Source organism: Salvelinus fontinalis, unplaced genomic scaffold (genome assembly GCF_029448725.1).
Source record: "Salvelinus fontinalis isolate EN_2023a unplaced genomic scaffold, ASM2944872v1 scaffold_1362, whole genome shotgun sequence".
In the NCBI taxonomy this organism is placed as follows: Eukaryota; Metazoa; Chordata; class Actinopteri; order Salmoniformes; family Salmonidae; genus Salvelinus; species Salvelinus fontinalis.
The window spans coordinates 1-16,265 of NW_026601571.1; the positions used below are offsets into that span (position 1 = coordinate 1).

General features: G+C 46.4%; 1 protein-coding gene across 1 annotated transcript; it reads right to left on the reverse strand.

Annotated features, from left to right (window-relative positions):
• Positions 1-1,647: 1,647 nt before the first annotated feature.
• LOC129849079 (oxysterol-binding protein-related protein 8-like) lies at positions 1,648-13,209 on the reverse strand. Its single transcript, XM_055916125.1, has 6 exons — positions 12,578-13,209; positions 6,965-7,045; positions 6,429-6,530; positions 5,986-6,189; positions 2,460-2,544; positions 1,648-1,838 (listed from the first exon to the last, which is right to left on the reverse strand). The coding sequence occupies exons 1-6, from the start codon at positions 12,683-12,685 to the stop codon at positions 1,672-1,674; spliced, it is 747 nt and encodes a 248-aa protein (XP_055772100.1). The 5' UTR covers positions 12,686-13,209; the 3' UTR covers positions 1,648-1,671.
• Between the last annotated feature and the right edge of the window lie 3,056 nt (positions 13,210-16,265).

The window sequence follows — 16,265 nt, forward strand, 5'->3', positions numbered from 1 at the left end:
CGGAGAGACCGTACTGTAGGCTGGGCTAGAGCGGAGAGACCGTACTGTAGGCTGGGCTAGAGCAGAGAGACCATACTGTAGGCTGGACTAGAGCAGAGAGACCGTACTGTAGGCTGGACTAGAGCAGAGAGACCGTACTGTAGGCTGGACTAGAGCAGAGAGACCGTACTGTAGGCTGGGCTAGAGCGGAGAGACCGTACTGTAGGCTGGGCTAGAGCAGAGAGACCGTACTGTAGGCTGGGCTAGAGCGAAGGGACCGTACTGTAGGCTGGGCTAGAGCGAAGAGACCGTACTGTAGGCTGGGCTAGAGCGGAGAGACCGTACTGTAGGCTGGGCTAGAGCGTAGAGACCGTACTGTAGGCTGGGCTAGAGCAGAGAGACCGTACTGTAGGCTGGGCTAGAGCGGAGGGACCGTACTGTAGGCTGGGCTAGAGCAGAGAGACTGTACTGTAGGCTGGGCTAGAGCAGAGAGACCGTACTGTAGGCTGGGCTAGAGCAGAGAGACCGTACTGTAGGCTGGGCTAGAGCAGAGAGACCGTACTGTAGGCTGGGCTAGAGCAGAGACCGTACTGTAGGCTGGGCTAGAGCAGAGAGACCGTACTGTAGGCTGGGCTAGAGCAGAGAGACCGTACTGTAGGCTGGGCTAGAGCAGAGAGACCGTACTGTAGGCTGGGCTAGAGCGGAGAGACCGTACTGTAGGCTGGGCTAGAGCAGAGAGACCGTACTGTAGGCTGGACTAGAGCAGAGAGACCGTACTGTAGGCTGGACTAGAGCAGAGAGACCGTACTGTAGGCTGGGCTAGAGCAGAGAGACCGTACTGTAGGCTGGGCTAGAGCAGAGAGACCGTACTGTAGGCTGGGCTAGAGCAGAGAGACCGTACTGTAGGCTGGGCTAGAGCAGAGAGACCGTACTGTAGGCTGGGCTAGAGCGGAGAGACCGTACTGTAGGCTGGGCTAGAGCAGAGAGACCGTACTGTAGGCTGGGCTAGAGCAGAGAGACCGTACTGTAGGCTGGGCTAGAGCGGAGAGATCGTACTGTAGGCTGGGCTAGAGCGGAGAGACCGTACTGTAGGCTGGGCTAGAGCAGAGAGACCGTACTGTAGGCTGGGCTAGAGCGGAGAGACCGTACTGTAGGCTGGGCTAGAGCGGAGAGACCGTACTGTAGGCTGGGCTAGAGCAGAGAGACCGTACTGTAGGCTGGGCTAGAGCAGAGAGACCGTACTGTAGGCTGGACTAGAGCAGAGAGACCGTACTGTAGGCTGGACTAGAGCAGAGAGACCGTACTGTAGGCTGGGCTAGAGCAGAGAGACCGTACTGTAGGCTGGGCTAGAGCGGAGAGACCGTACTGTAGGCTGGGCTAGAGCAGAGAGACCGTACTGTAGGCTGGGCTAGAGCAGAGAGACCGTACTGTAGGCTGGGCTAGAGCGGAGAGATCGTACTGTAGGCTGGGCTAGAGCAGAGAGACCGTACTGTAGGCTGGACTAGAGCGGAGAGACCGTACTGTAGGCTGGACTAGAGCGGAGAGACCGTACTGTAGGCTGGGCTAGAGCGAAGAGACCGTACTGTAGGCTGGGCTAGAGCAGAGAGACTGTACTGTAGGCTGGGCTAGAGCAGAGAGACCGTACTGTAGGCTGGGCTAGAGCAGAGAGACCGTACTGTAGGCTGGGCAGACTCACTGGAAACCCTGCATGTTGTGGGCTCGCAGCAGGCTGTAGAAGTTAATTTGGGAGCTCTCCCCGGCCGTGCTGGCCAGCTCCTCCTTGCCCTCGCGGATCATGGTCCGCTTCAGGAGGCCGGAGCACTTCAGAGCCAGCTCCAGAGCATCCATCCAACAACGGCCTGGTGGAGAGGAGACAGGGGAGTTGACAGGCTACACTAGAGTCCTACACACGTACAGATAACCATTCCCACATGGAAGACCAGGAAACACATACAGATAACCACTCCCACATGGAAGACCAGGAAACACATACAGATAACCACTCCCACATGGAAGACCAGGAAACACATACAGATAACCACACCCACATGAAAGAACAGGAAACACGTACAGATAACCACACCCACATTGAAGAACAGAAAACACATACTGATAACCACACCCACATTGAAGAACAGGAAACACATACAGATGACCACACCCACATTGAAGAACAGGAAACACATACAGATAACCACACCCACATTGAAGAACAGGAAACACATACAGATGACCACACCCACATGGAAGAACAGGAAACACATACAGATGACCACACCCACATGGAAGAACAGGAAACACATACAGATGACCACACCCACATTGAAGAACAGGAAACACTTACATGCACACACAAACATGGCCACACTAACAGACACAGCACAGATTGCAGACACTAAAGCATTCAATCATAAACACATATTGGTGGGAAAAAACTATATTGAACAAATCTGAAAACACATCAGCGTCCTGTCTCTTACCGTCTGACTCAGAGGTGGCGCGGAAGATGAGGTGGCTGCCGGGTAATGGCTGTGTGATGGAACCCACCGCCTCTCCTTTAGGACCCTGACACACGGAGAGAGAGAGGGTTTGGTAAACATCCACTCTGGAACATTATACAACCACTATGGCACTGACAGCTATCAACAAGCCAAAGCCCATGGGAAGGTGTGTGTGTGTGTGTGTGTGTGTGTGTGTGTGTGTGTGTGTGTGTGTGTGCGTGTGTGCAGCTGAACATGACTCATCACATTCCCCAAGGGTGAAAGAATGGGTCCTGTTGGCAAGTCCCTTTGATGGCACTGATGTCCAGTTTGGCCGTCCAATAGGGAGGGTGCTTTGTTTAACAATCCCTTTATTGATTGGTTGGAGGGTCATTCATATGGCGTGCATGCATCCTAATGGCACCATACTCTGGTTCTTATTATGTAAATATTTCACGTTAAGGTCTACCTACACCTGTTGTATTCGGCGCATGTGACAAATAAAATTTGATTTGATATTCCCTTTAAGTGCATTACTTTTGACTAGGGCCCATTGATGCCATTTGGGATAAACCCATAGTCCATTGTACAGTGGTAAGGGTGTGACATGGCGTGCCTACTAATGACAAAAGGTTTAGGGCAGGGTTCAACCAACTGGGGCCAGTGGGTGGTTTTATTTGGCCCCCAAATTTTTTCCAACAAAAGAAATTAGATATTCTTTATTGTTGGACATAAAATACTGGAAATCAGCTCCAATTGATTTTTATTTTGGAAATCTGTTCTCAAGTATCCCTGCGCATTATATAGAGATGTGATCTTAAGCAAATGTAAGCAAGGTTTGAAATGATTATGATTTAATTTTATATCTGTTTGGGCTTCTAGCGGTCAATTTTCAGTCTACTAATTATTAGTACTTATGTTCCGGCCCCCCGACCAGACACTCAACAATAATAAAAGCATCCCACGGCTGAATCTAGTGGATGATCCCTGGTTTAGGGGGCATCGTTATACTGTCACTACTACCCTCACAACATATTTACATGGTAGATGAAACACTGAAGTGCTGTCGCTCCAACTGAGATTTCCACGGTGACAACGTCACACAGAGATGAACCTAATGTGATAAAGCAGCTAAAACGTGCAGCAATTATCATCTGGAATGTGCAGAACCTTCAGCTAGACAATCTACATGTTAATTGTGTGCATCATTATGTTAACATTCTTATTGACAGGGGAGGAAAGGGGGGAAAATGGAATATTTAATTGTATTTAATTGAAATGAAAGACCCAGAACTTTGACCAGGATGTGACGGCTGAAGCGCGTCTGGCTAATCAAAAGGTTTTATCTTGTGGTAATTGAATAGTCTTGAGTACCAGTCTCTTTAGCTAACAGTCCACTCCTTGCCATTGCCAAAAAGATTGGCCTTTCGGCAATCTCAGCGTTCAATATGCGCTGGATTTACAGCAGAGGAGCTCATAGATGGTTTAGTTGACAATGTCACGAAAACAATGTGCGCGTTTCATTGGAGCAGAAGTCTGTGAGTTGTTGAGATTCTGGATGGTCAGATAGCTAGCTACGATGACAAGAGGCTGCCGCGTGGGGAATCCTAGGCGGCGTGTTTCAGCTTGTTCTTGATCTGTGAGTTGTTGAGATTCTGGATGATCAGATAGCTAGCTACGATGACAAGAGGCTGCCGCGTGGGGAATCCTAAGCGGCGTGTTTCAGCTTGTTCTTGATCTGTGAGTTGTTGAGATTCTGGATGGTCAGATAGCTAGCTACGATGACAAGAGGCTGCCGCGTGGGGAATCCTAGGCGGCGTGTTTCAGCTTGTTCTTGATCTGTGAGTTGTTGAGATTCTGGATGGTCAGATAGCTAGCTACGATGACAAGAGGCTGCCGCGTGGGGAATCCTAGGTGGCGTGTTTCAGCTTGTTCTTGATCTGTGAGTTGTTGAGATTCTGGATGGTCAGATAGCTAGCTACGATGACAAGAGGCTGCCGCGTGGGGAATCCTAGGCGGCGTGTTTCAGCTTGTTCTTGATCTGTGAGTTGTTGAGATTCTGGATGGTCAGATAGCTAGCTACGATGACAAGAGGCTGCCGCGTGGGGAATCCTAGGTGGCGTGTTTCAGCTTGTTCTTGATCTGTGAGTTGTTGAGATTCTGGATGGTCAGATAGCTAGCTACGATGACAAGAGGCTGCCGCGTGGGGAATCCTAGGTGGCGTGTTTCAGCTTGTTCTTGATCTGTGAGTTGTTGAGATTCTGGATGGTCAGATAGCTAGCTACGATGACAAGAGGCTGCCGCGTGGGGAATCCTAGGCGGCGTGTTTCAGCTTGTTCTTGATCTGTGAGTTGTTGAGATTCTGGATGGTCAGATAGCTAGCTACGATGACAAGAGGCTGCAGCGTGGGGAATCCTAGGTGGCGTGTTTCAGCTTGTTCTTGATCTGTGAGTTGTTGAGATTCTGGATGGTCAGATAGCTAGCTACGATGACAAGAGGCTGCAGCGTGGGGAATCCTAGGTGGCGTGTTTCAGCTTGTTCTTGAGACCACGTCTTGTTTTGAGGTGTGACTGATTTCATGGCAATGCTAATAGGGCACAAATGTGCTATCTAGCTAAACAACAACTGTAACAATATATATGAGAGACAAGTGCTCATTGTGCAAATTTATTTGTTTTCAATAAACACTGGAGCTGAAATAGTTAACATGTTATCAACAATCTAAGCCAACCCGTCTGTTTTGCCCCATAGTTGTGCAGGCGTCCCTTTTGTTTCTAAACAACCAACCCCTCTATTGGTTGTTGGAAATAACAATATTTTCCATTAAAACATGTGGAGCTTCGAAAATAGAATTAGAATTTAGAACAAAGTCAAAAACAAACATTTAGCTGTGAGCTAGACAAGTTGTTGTACTAAGAAGTTTTGTGGTTGGAATGTATTTATTGTATGTATGTATTTAATTGGAGAATTTAGATGTGAGCTAGCAACTTTTGAAAGACTGGTTTTCTTTGGACAAACAAAATACGGTTGCTTGGCAACATGATACAAACTCGGATAGATGTAAAAGGGATGGAATGAATGATTGAATGTACACATGTGAAGATGGCAGAAGGGCCATGGAGTAGGGAGTGGATTAGATAAAGAGAGCGGTACTCAGGTTAGTCATTTAATGATGTTTGAACAAAAATGTACTTAGGCAGTATTATACCAGAGTATTATACCAGTGTGCAGACAGATTTATGTTTTTGTTCTACATTATCCTGTCTGATCCAGCATTTGGGACAAGGGGCTTTTATGGATGTGCACATACCACTCCATTAAATGAAATGATGTCTCCCTTACCTAAGGCCATTGTGCAGGTCTGACTAGAAACTCTATCGCTCTCCATCTTATCATCATTATTATCTGAAGTTATGGAAGCCATCGCCCAACAGATCACCTTGAATTAGTTGTTGTTTTTAAAGCGACTTTGAGACGCTGCTGTAATGAAAAGCTCTATATAAAATAAATGGACTATTATTATTACCTTGACTGCCCAGATGGACTGCTCCAGCGGGTGGAAGAGTTTGAAACAGAAGCCGTCCTTCTTTGAGGGTCTCTCGATGAGCTCACAGGCGTTGAGCAGCACCGTGCCCACCCACTGGCCGTTCTTATGGGTCTTGTAGATGAGAAGAACCCCCGGCTTCAGCACACACCACAGCTTGGTCCAGCTCTTCAGAGTACCCCGGATCTGAGGTGCAGACACGTGGCCAAACACACACACTCAGACATAAAATACACCAAACATCATGTCTAATAAACTATGTTCAAATATCTATTTCACTTTTGAAAATTCTGGAGAAACTTCAATAGATTATAGCAGATTCTTATGGCTTTACAGTTTGTTGCATGTACAGTAATATTCAAGTAATTGCAGCACATGGCCCACGCTGTGTACAGTCCAGAAACAAGAAGTAGGGCAAGTCGAACCTTGAGCCAGTCAGCCATGACAATAACAGAGGGGTCTGTGATGGTGCTGAGGAGCTCCTTGGTGGCTCTTTTCTTCTCTTCACGGTAGTTCTTCTTCTGTACCTGCAGGGGCCACACACAAACATCACGCTACAGTGTTTCCCCTAGCTGTACCTGCAGGGGCCACACACAAACATCACGCTACAGTGTTTCCCCTAGCTGTACATGCAGGGGCCACACACTAACATCACGCTACAGTGTTACCCCTAGCTGTACCTGCAGGGGCCACATAAACATCACGCTACAGTGTTACCCCTAGCTGTACCTGCAGGGGCCACATAAACATCACGCTACAGTGTTACCCCTAGCTGTACCTGCAGGGGCCACACATAAACATCATGCTACAGTGTTCCCCTAGCTGTACCTGCAGGGGCCACACACAAACATCATGCTACAGTGTTACCCCTAGCTGTACCTGCAGGGGCCACATAAACATCATGCTACAGTGTTACCCCTAGCTGTACTGGCTGGTCTCTGCTGTTAGTCTCCCTACTTACCTTGAGCGACTCCTTCTTGGTGAGCTTGTTACCGGACGACGAGACATCCTTGTCGGAGCCATTGTAGAGCTTGGACTCTGACTGTGGAGACATGGAGGAGGAAGTGAGCTTATAATCAGCTGGGAATGGCTCACTAGTACCCTTCTAACCTATGAGACAAACAGCTTCTGTTTCTGGTCACACTAGGATAGAAGTCTTACTGTATTACTGGATGTGATGAGCATGTGGGGAGCTGTCTGGCCCAAAACGCAGAGCTGTCTGGCCCAAAACGCAGAGCTGTCTGGCCCAAACTGGGGAGCTGTCTGGCTCAAACTGGGGAGCTGTCTGGCTCAAACTGGGGAGCTGTCTGGCTCAAACTGGGGAGCTGTCTGGCTCAAAACGGAGAGCTGTCTGGCTCAAACTGGGGAGCTGTCTGGCTCAACATGGGGTGGGTGGGTGCTACACATTGGCGGTTGGATGAGGTGAGTTACCCCTCTTACTATGTAAAGCACTTTGAGTCCCTGGGAAAACATTCCCATCCAATAGACTGCTGTATTAGAGTTGGCTGGGCGACACTCAAACTTTAGCACCAGTCAGATTGATTTACGCAATCATACTAGGTACACACACACTCATCTGGAGTCACCCTTGGTTTAAGACAACCCCCTCTGAAGTGAATCTCAATAAAGGAGCCTTGAGAGTATCCTGACACCTGGAAGACAACAGACCTCTAATACCACCATGATAACAGCCCCCAATGGAAGTCCTGCAATAGTAATAGCAGTCTCAGTTGAGGCTACCACGAACAACGCTGTGGGCCTTACCTTACGCCCTGCTCAGCCTGTCAAGCCCTTTGTTTAGTCCTGCGCTAGCTTGGCTAACGCTAACCAAGGAGCTGGATTCTACACAAGCATGACTCTTAGCTGAAGCCAGGGCCTAATAGAGTTCCATTAGCAGAGAGTAGATAGAGAGAGCAGGGTGAGAGCTTCATGAGGCAGGGCTACTTAACAGCTCAGAAAAAAACTGGTAGGTACAGGAGAGGGGGAGGGGGAGAGGAGAGTACTGGAGTAAACAGGAGGGGAGAAGACTGGAGTAAAGAGGAGAGGAGAGTACTGGAGTAAACAGGAGAGGAGAAGACTGGAGTAAAGAGGAGAGGACTGGAGTGAAGAGGAGATGAGAAGACTGGAGTAAAGAGGAAAGAGGAGAGGACTGGAGTAAAGAGGAGAGGACTGGAGTAAAGAGGAGATGACTGGAGTAAAGAGCAGAGGACTGGAGTAAAGATGAGAGGACTGGAGTAAAGAGCAGAGGACTGGAGTAAAGAGCAAAGGACTGGAGTAAAGAGGAGAGGACTGGAGTAAAGAGGAGAGTATTGACATAAAGAGGAGAGTATTGACATAAAGAGGAGAGGACTGGAGAAAAGAGGAGAGGACTGGAGTAAAGAGGAGAGGACTGGAGTAAAGAGCAGAGGACTGGAGTAAAGAGGAGAGGACTGGAGTAAAGAGGAGAGGACTGATGTAAAGAGGAGAGGACTGGAGTAAAGAGCAGAAGACTGGAGTAAAGAGCAGAGTACTGGAGTAAAGAGGAGAGGACTGGAGTAAAGAGGAGAAGACTGGAGTAAAGAGCAGAGGACTGGAGTAAAGAGGAGAGGACTGGAGTAAAGAGCAGAGGACTGGAGAAAAGAGGAGAGGACTGGAGTAAAGAGGAGAGGACTGGAGTAAAGAGGAGAGGACTGGAGTAAAGAGCAGGGGACTGGAGTAAAGAGCAGGGGACTGGAGTAAAGAGCAGGGGACTGGAGTAAAGAAGAGAGGACTGGAGTAAAGAGGAGAGGACTGGAGTAAAGAGGAGAGGACTGGAATAAAGAAGAGAGGACTGGAGTAAAGAGGAGAGGACTGGAGTAAAGAGCAGAGGACTGGAGTAAAGAGGAGAGGACTGGAGTAAAGAGGAGAGGACTGGAGTAAAGAGGAGATGACTGGAGTAAAGAGCAGAGGACTGGAGTAAAGAGGAGAGGACTGGAGTAAAGAGCAGAGGACTGGAGTAAAGAGCAGAGTATTGACATAAAGAGGAGAGTATTGACATGGAGGAGAGGACTGGAGTAAAGAGGAGAGGACTGGAGTAAAGAGGAGAGGACTGGAGTAAAGAGGAGAGGACTGGAGTAAAGAGGAGAGGACTGGAGTAAAGAGCAGAGTACTGGAGTAAAGAGGAGAGTACTGGAGTAAAGAGGAGAGGGTTGACATAACGAGGAGAGGACTGGAGTAAAGAGCAGAGGACTGGAGTAAAGAGGAGAGGACTGACATAAAGAGGAGAGGACTGGAGTAAAGAGCAGGGGACTGGAGTAAAGAAGAGAGGACTGGAGTAAAGAGGAGAGTACTGGAGTAAAGAGGAGAGGACTGGAGTAAAGAGGAGAGGACTGGAGTAAAGAGGAGAGTACTGGAGTAAAGAGCAGGGGACTGGAGTAAAGAGCAGGGGACTGGAGTAAAGAGGAGAGTACTGGAGTAAAGAGGAGAGGACTGGAGTAAAGAGCAGAGGACTGGAGTAAAGAGGAGAGGACTGGAGTAAAGAGCAGAGGACTGGAGTAAAGAGGAGAGGACTGACATAAAGAGGACAGGACTGGAGTAAAGAGGAGAGGACTGGAGTGAAGAGCAGGGGACTGGAGTAAAGAGCAGGGGACTGGAGTAAAGAGCAGGGGACTGGAGTAAAGAAGAGAGGACTGGAGTAAAGAGGAGAGGACTGGAATAAAGAAGAGAGGACTGGAGTAAAGAGGAGAGGACTGGAGTAAAGAGCAGAGGACTGGAGTAAAGAGGAGAGGACTGGAGTAAAGAGCAGAGGACTGGAGTAAAGAGGAGAGGACTGGAGTAAAGAGCAGAGTACTGGAGTAAAGAGGAGAGTACTGGAGTAAAGAGGAGAGGGTTGACATAACGAGGAGAGGACTGGAGTAAAGAGCAGAGGACTGGAGTAAAGAGCAGAGGACTGGAGTAAAGAGGAGAGGACTGACATAAAGAGGAGAGGACTGGAGTAAAGAGCAGAGGACTGGAGTAAAGAGCAGGGGACTGGAGTAAAGAAGAGAGGACTGGAGTAAAGAGGAGAGTACTGGAGTAAAGAGGAGAGGACTGGAGTAAAGAGGAGAGTACTGGAGTAAAGAGGAGAGTACTGGAGTAAAGAGCAGGGGACTGGAGTAAAGAGCAGGGGACTGGAGTAAAGAGGAGAGGACTGGAGTAAAGAGGAGAGGACTGGAGTAAAGAGCAGAGGACTGGAGTAAAGAGGAGAGGACTGGAGTAAAGAGCAGAGGACTGGAGTAAAGAGCAGAGGACTGGAGTAAAGAGCAGAGGACTGGAGTAAAGAGGAGAGGACTGACATAAAGAGGACAGGACTGGAGTAAAGAGGAGAGGACTGACGTAAAGAGCAGAGGACTGGAGTAAAGAGCAGAGGACTGGAGTAAAGAGCAGAGGACTGGAGTAAAGAGCAGAGGACTGGAGTAAAGAGCAGAGGACTGGAGTAAAGAGCAGAGGACTGACATAAAGAGGACAGGACTGGAGTAAAGAGGAGAGGACTGACGTAAAGAGGACAGGACTGGAGTAAAGAGGAGAGGACTGACATAAAGAGGACAGGACTGGAGTAAAGAGGAGAGTACTGGAGTAAAGAGCAGAGGACTGGAATAAAGAGGAGAGGACTGGAGTAAAGAGCAGAGGACTGGAGTAAAGAGGAGAGGACTGACAAAGAGGAGAGTACTGGAGTAAAGAGGAGAGGACTGACGTGAAGAGGAGAGTATTGGAGTAAAGAGGAGAGGACTGGAGTAAAGAGCAGAGGACTGGAGTAAAGAGGAGAGGACTGGAGTAAAGAGCAGAGGACTGGAGTAAAGAGGAGAGGACTGACATAAAGAGGACAGGACTGGAGTAAAGAGGAGAGGACTGGAGTAAAGAGCAGAGGATTGACATAAAGAGGAGAGGACTGGAGTAAAGAGGAGAGGACTGACGTAAAGAGGAGAGGACTGGAGTAAAGAGGAGAGGATTGACATAAAGAGGAGAGGACTGGAGTAAAGAGCAGAGGACTGACGTAAAGAGGACAGGACTGGAGTAAAGAGGAGAGGACTGACATAAAGAGGACAGGACTGGAGTAAAGAGGAGAGGACTGACGTAAAGAGGACAGGACTGGAGTAAAGAGGAGAGGATTGACATAAAGAGGAGAGGACTGGAGTAAAGAGGAGAGGACTGGAGTAAAGAGGAGAGGACTGGAGTAAAGAGCAGAGGACTATTCTAACACCTACCATCCAAACAAAATTTAACAGCAGTGCCTAACATTGACTGATTGGTCTGCTGATTTTCTCTTTAGTCTGAACTCACTTGAAAATAAGAACAGGAAATGCTTGAGGACATTGAAAATGTTGAGGACTACCTTGATTAGGTACTGTATTAAGGTGGGACGTGCCACTGCAGGTTCTGAAGACTAAAAATTAACCAAAAGTTTTTTTTTTTTTAAGTGATGCAAAGTTTTCAGTGGAGGTGGAATTACACTGAGGACAGTGAAGAAACATCAAAAAACTGTCTCAGTTGATAGCTTTGAAGATCGTGACACAGCAAGTCTTTCAACTAGTCAAACTTCTTTGCATTTGTATCTAGTCACCCTTGTCAGCGGCATTTGATTAGCCTACGTGGGGTGCTCATAGTGTGAATGGTGCATCTAAAGCCAAGCACTTCAGCTGGCTAACTCAACATGGTGTCCTGAGACATCTTAACTCTGGAGAGGTCCAGCGCTAGAATCCACAGAGATGAAGCCACTATAGTAATATTCACCTGGTCCTCAGACATCTCCTTCATAACATCCAAAATAAGGAGATATACTGAACTTAGTTCATCTCATTCCTAGTTTGAGATATGCACAATGTAAACCTTTTTCTGGCTGGTGTATTTGTTTTGTTACTGTCCTGTGTTGTGGTTGTCTATAGGCATGTCTGTATTTATGTATATATTTATGCTGTCACTGTTTTATTATTGGAAAAACATTACAGCCACTGCCTATGGAACAAATATACCGCTGTAGTGTGGGTTCAAATCCAGCCACTGCTATTTCAGCACACTCCTCTCTTTCTCTCTCCTATTCAATGGAATCCACCAACCAGGATTTTTAGAAAACCTTGGATGTTTGGGAAAGTAAGCAGAATTGTGCAACCCTAGGCCTTAGTTCTCATTGGAAGTTGAACAGTGGGTTCTGTTGAGGCCTAGTCTGGAACGGTTGTGTTTGTGTGTTTGATGACGGTTTGATGTACATGTGATTAATAATGAATGAAGCTCACAGCCGTGGCGAGGTTGTAGTTGTTGGCTTGTTCTTTTACAGTAACTCCCTTACTCTCTGGTCTCATTAGCACTATGTCTTACACACTGAAATGGGGTTTCATCAGCAATCTCCCTTCCTACTCTCCCCATCTCCTCTCCTCTCCTACTTGCTCATAAAGAGTTGATGGTAAAGCATGAGGCTTTAATGGTTGGGGACTTAGGCCAAAGAAATAAAGTCGATTTCAAAAGTTTCTGCTTCAGAGTGAGTGGATGGGTATGTTTTCTGACCTTGTACATCCTGTAAAGAGAGAAAGGAGAGGAGAGCTGTGAGAGGAGAGGAAGTTTGGGGTGTATTTTTGGACCGTACCTTGCTCTTGGATATGGAGTGAGAGGAGTCCTCTTTCGGAGGCAGGGAATCTTCTTTCCCCCGGTCGAAACCTGAAGAGAGAAACCAATCAGCCCAAACGTCATCCATGTGTCCCTGAGGCACTGAAATGGTGGAGGGTGAAGTTGCCCCTAGACGCTGATCTTGGGTCAGTTTTGCATTTCCCCCACTAATGGTTAAGGTTCGGATTGGGGAAGGGGAAGCTGATCCTAGATCTGTACCTAGGGGAAACTTTACCCCAGAGCCACCTAACACCGTCCGTCAGCAAGGTCAGACTAAATGGAGAGTACTTTCCAGCAAGCCAACCACAGCTGAGCTCCCCCTTTAAAATCCCAGTGGCTGTTGTGAGAGAACAGCAGCAGTCCCCTGTGTACAGGCCCTGCTCTTTACCAGAAGCCTCCAGTCCCTCTGAATATTTAATGGCCAGTGCCTTCATCGTCACAGCCCATTTTGTAATGAGCGCAAAGTCAGGAAGGACAGACACAGAGGCACACAGCTATAGATTGATAATATCATTTGGATTAGTGATGCGGGAAAAAAATGTTTAGTTACAAATCACAATATTACTTTTGGATGATATATCAACATTTGACTCAATGTAGCGCGACTGTAGGAAGACTGTTTTTCATCCTATAGCTTGTTCGCCATCTTCTTTTGAAATAGTGAGCCAACATGTTTTCAGCACTTCTATTTCCCTGACCAATCGAAACTCATTTTCTCATGCTCTCGCTCGTCTCTGCAGCAGACATAAGGTGAGCAATATGTTTGGAATATCAAATCGATGTAAAATCACAGTATCGAATCACACTACATATAAAATCACAATACATGTACACTACCGGTCAAAACTTTTAGAACACCTACTCATTCAAGGGTTTTTCTTTATTTTTTAAAAACTATTTTCTACATTGTAGAATAATAGTGAAGACATCAAAACTATGAAATAACACATATGGAATCATGTAGTAACCAAAAAATGGTTAAACAAATCAAAATACATTTTATTTTTGAGATTCTTCAAATAGCCACACTTTTGGCATTCTCTCAACCAGCTTCACCTGGAATGCTTTTCCACAGTCTTGAAGCAATTCCCACATATGCTGAGCACTTGTTGGCTGCTTTTCCTTCACTCTGCGGTCCGACTAATCCCAAACCATCTCAATTTGGTTGAGGTCGGGGATTGTGGAGGCCAGGTCATCTGATGCAGCACTGTATCACTCTCCTTCTTGGTAAAATAGCCCTTAACCAGCCTGGAGGTGTGTTTTGGGTCATTGTCCTGTTGAAAAACAAATGATAGTCCCACTATGCGCAAACCAGATGGGATGGCGATCCCCACACCTCATTAAGGCTTTACGTTGGGAAATTCACATGCAGAGATCATCCATTCATCCACACCGAATCTCACAAAGACACAGCAGTTGAAACCAAAAAGCTCCAATTTGGACTCATCAGACCAAAGGACAAATTTCCACCGTTCTAATGTCCATTGCTAGTGTTTCCTGGCCCAATCAAGTCTCTTCTTCTTATTGGTGTTCTTTAGTAGTGGTTTCTTTGCAGCAATTCGATCAAGAATGCCTGATTCACACAGTCTCCTCTGAACAGTTGATGTTGAGAAGTGTCTGTTACTTGAACTCTGTGAAGCATTTATTTGGGCTGCAATTTCTTAGGCTGGTAACTCTAATGAACTTATCCTCTGCAGCAGAGGTAACTCTGTGTCTACCATTCCTATGGCAGTCCTCCTGAGAGCCAGTTTCATCTAGCGCTTGATGGTTTTTGCGACTGCACTTGAAGAAACTGACAAAGTTCTTGAAATTTCCCGTATTGACTGACCTTCTTGTCTCAAAGTAATGCTGGACTGTCGTTTCTCTTCGCTTATTTGAGCTGTTCTTGCCATAATATGGACTTGGTCTTATACCAAATAGGGCTATCTTCTGTATACCCCCCTACCTTGTCACAACACAACTGATTGGCTCAAACGTATTAAAAAGGAAATAAATTACACAAATCAACTTTTAAGAAGGCACACCTGTTAATTGAAATGCATTCCAGGTGATTACCTCATGAAGCTGGTTAAGAGAATGCCAAGAGTATGCAAAGCTGTCATCAAGGCAAAGGGGGGCACTTTGAAGAATCTCAAATATAAAATATATTTTGCTTTGTTTAACACTTTTTTGGTTACCACATGATTCCATATGTGTTATTTCATAGTTCTGATGTCTTCACTATTACTCTACAATGTAGAAAACAGTAAAAATAATAATAATAATAATAAAAAATAAAAAAATAACTTTGAATAAGTAGGTGTTCTCGACCCTTGGACCGGTAGTGTATTTGCACATAAGTATCAAATCAAATACAATTGGTGTAGACTTTACAGTGAAATACTTGCTCACGAACCTTTCCCGAAGTTGCAGAGTTAAAAAATGTGAATAATAATAAAGAAATACACAAGATTGGAGCTATATACAGGGAGTACCAGTACCAGATCAATGTGAAGCTATACACAGGGAGTACCGGTACCAGATCAATGTGGAGCTATATACAGGGAGTACCAGATCAATGTGAAGCTATACACAGGGAGTACCGGTACCAGATCAATGTGGAGCTATATACAGGGAGTACCAGATCAATGTGGAGCTATACACAGGGTGTACCAGATCAATGTGGAGCTATACACAGGGAGTACCAATACCAGATCAATGTGGAGCTATATACAGGGAGTACCAGATCAATGTGGAGCTATATACAGGAAGTACCAGTACCAGATCAATGTGGAGCTATATACAGGGAGTACCAGATCAATGTGGAGCTATATACAGGAAGTACCAATACCAGATCAATGTGGAGCTATACACAGGGAGTACCAGATCAATGTGGAGCTATATACAGGAAGTACCAGTACCAGATCAATGTGGAGCTATATACAGGGAGTACCAGTACCAGATCAATGTAGAGCTATATACAGGGAGTACCAGATCAATGTGGAGCTATATACAGGAAGTACCAGTACCAGATCAATGTGGAGCTATATACAGGGAGTACCAGTACCAGATCAATGTAGAGCTATATACAGGGAGTACCAGATCAATGTGGAGCTATATACAGATAGTACCAGTACCAGATCAATGTTGAGCTATATACAGGGAGTACCAGTACCAGATCAATGTGGAGCTATATACAGGGAGTACCAGTACCAGATCAATGTGGAGCTATATACAGGGAGTACCAGTACCAGATCAATGTGGAGCTATATACAGGGAGTACCAGTACCAGATCAATGTGGAGCTATATACAGGGAGTACCAGTACCAGATCAATGTGGAGCTATATACATGGAGTACCAGTACCAGATCAATGATGGAGCTATATACAGGGAGTACCAGTACCAGATCAATGTGGAGCTATATACAGGGAGTACCAGTACCAGATCAATGTGGAGTTATATACAGGGAGTACCAGTACCAGATCAATGTGGAGCTATATACAGTGAATACCAGTACCAGATCAATGGGGAGCTATATACAGGGAGTACCAGTACCAGATCAATGTGGGGCTATATACAGGGAGTACCAGTACCAGATCAATGTGGAGCTATATACAGGGAGTACCAGTACCAGATCAATGTAGAGCTATATACAGGAAGTACCAGATCAATGTGGAGCTATATACAG

Bases quoted from the DNA above. Each gene is read 5' to 3' on its own strand.
- LOC129849079 (XM_055916125.1), bottom strand. From the start codon at position 12,685: ATGGATGACGTTTGGGCTGATTGGTTTCTCTCTTCAGGTTTCGACCGG. The intron at 7,046-12,577 runs GTACGGTCCAAA...ATGTCTCCACAG, and splicing joins ACTCCATATCCAAGAGCAAG to TCAGAGTCCAAGCTCTACAA. The intron at 6,531-6,964 runs GTAAGTAGGGAG...TGGCCCCTGCAG, and splicing joins CCAAGAAGGAGTCGCTCAAG to GTACAGAAGAAGAACTACCG.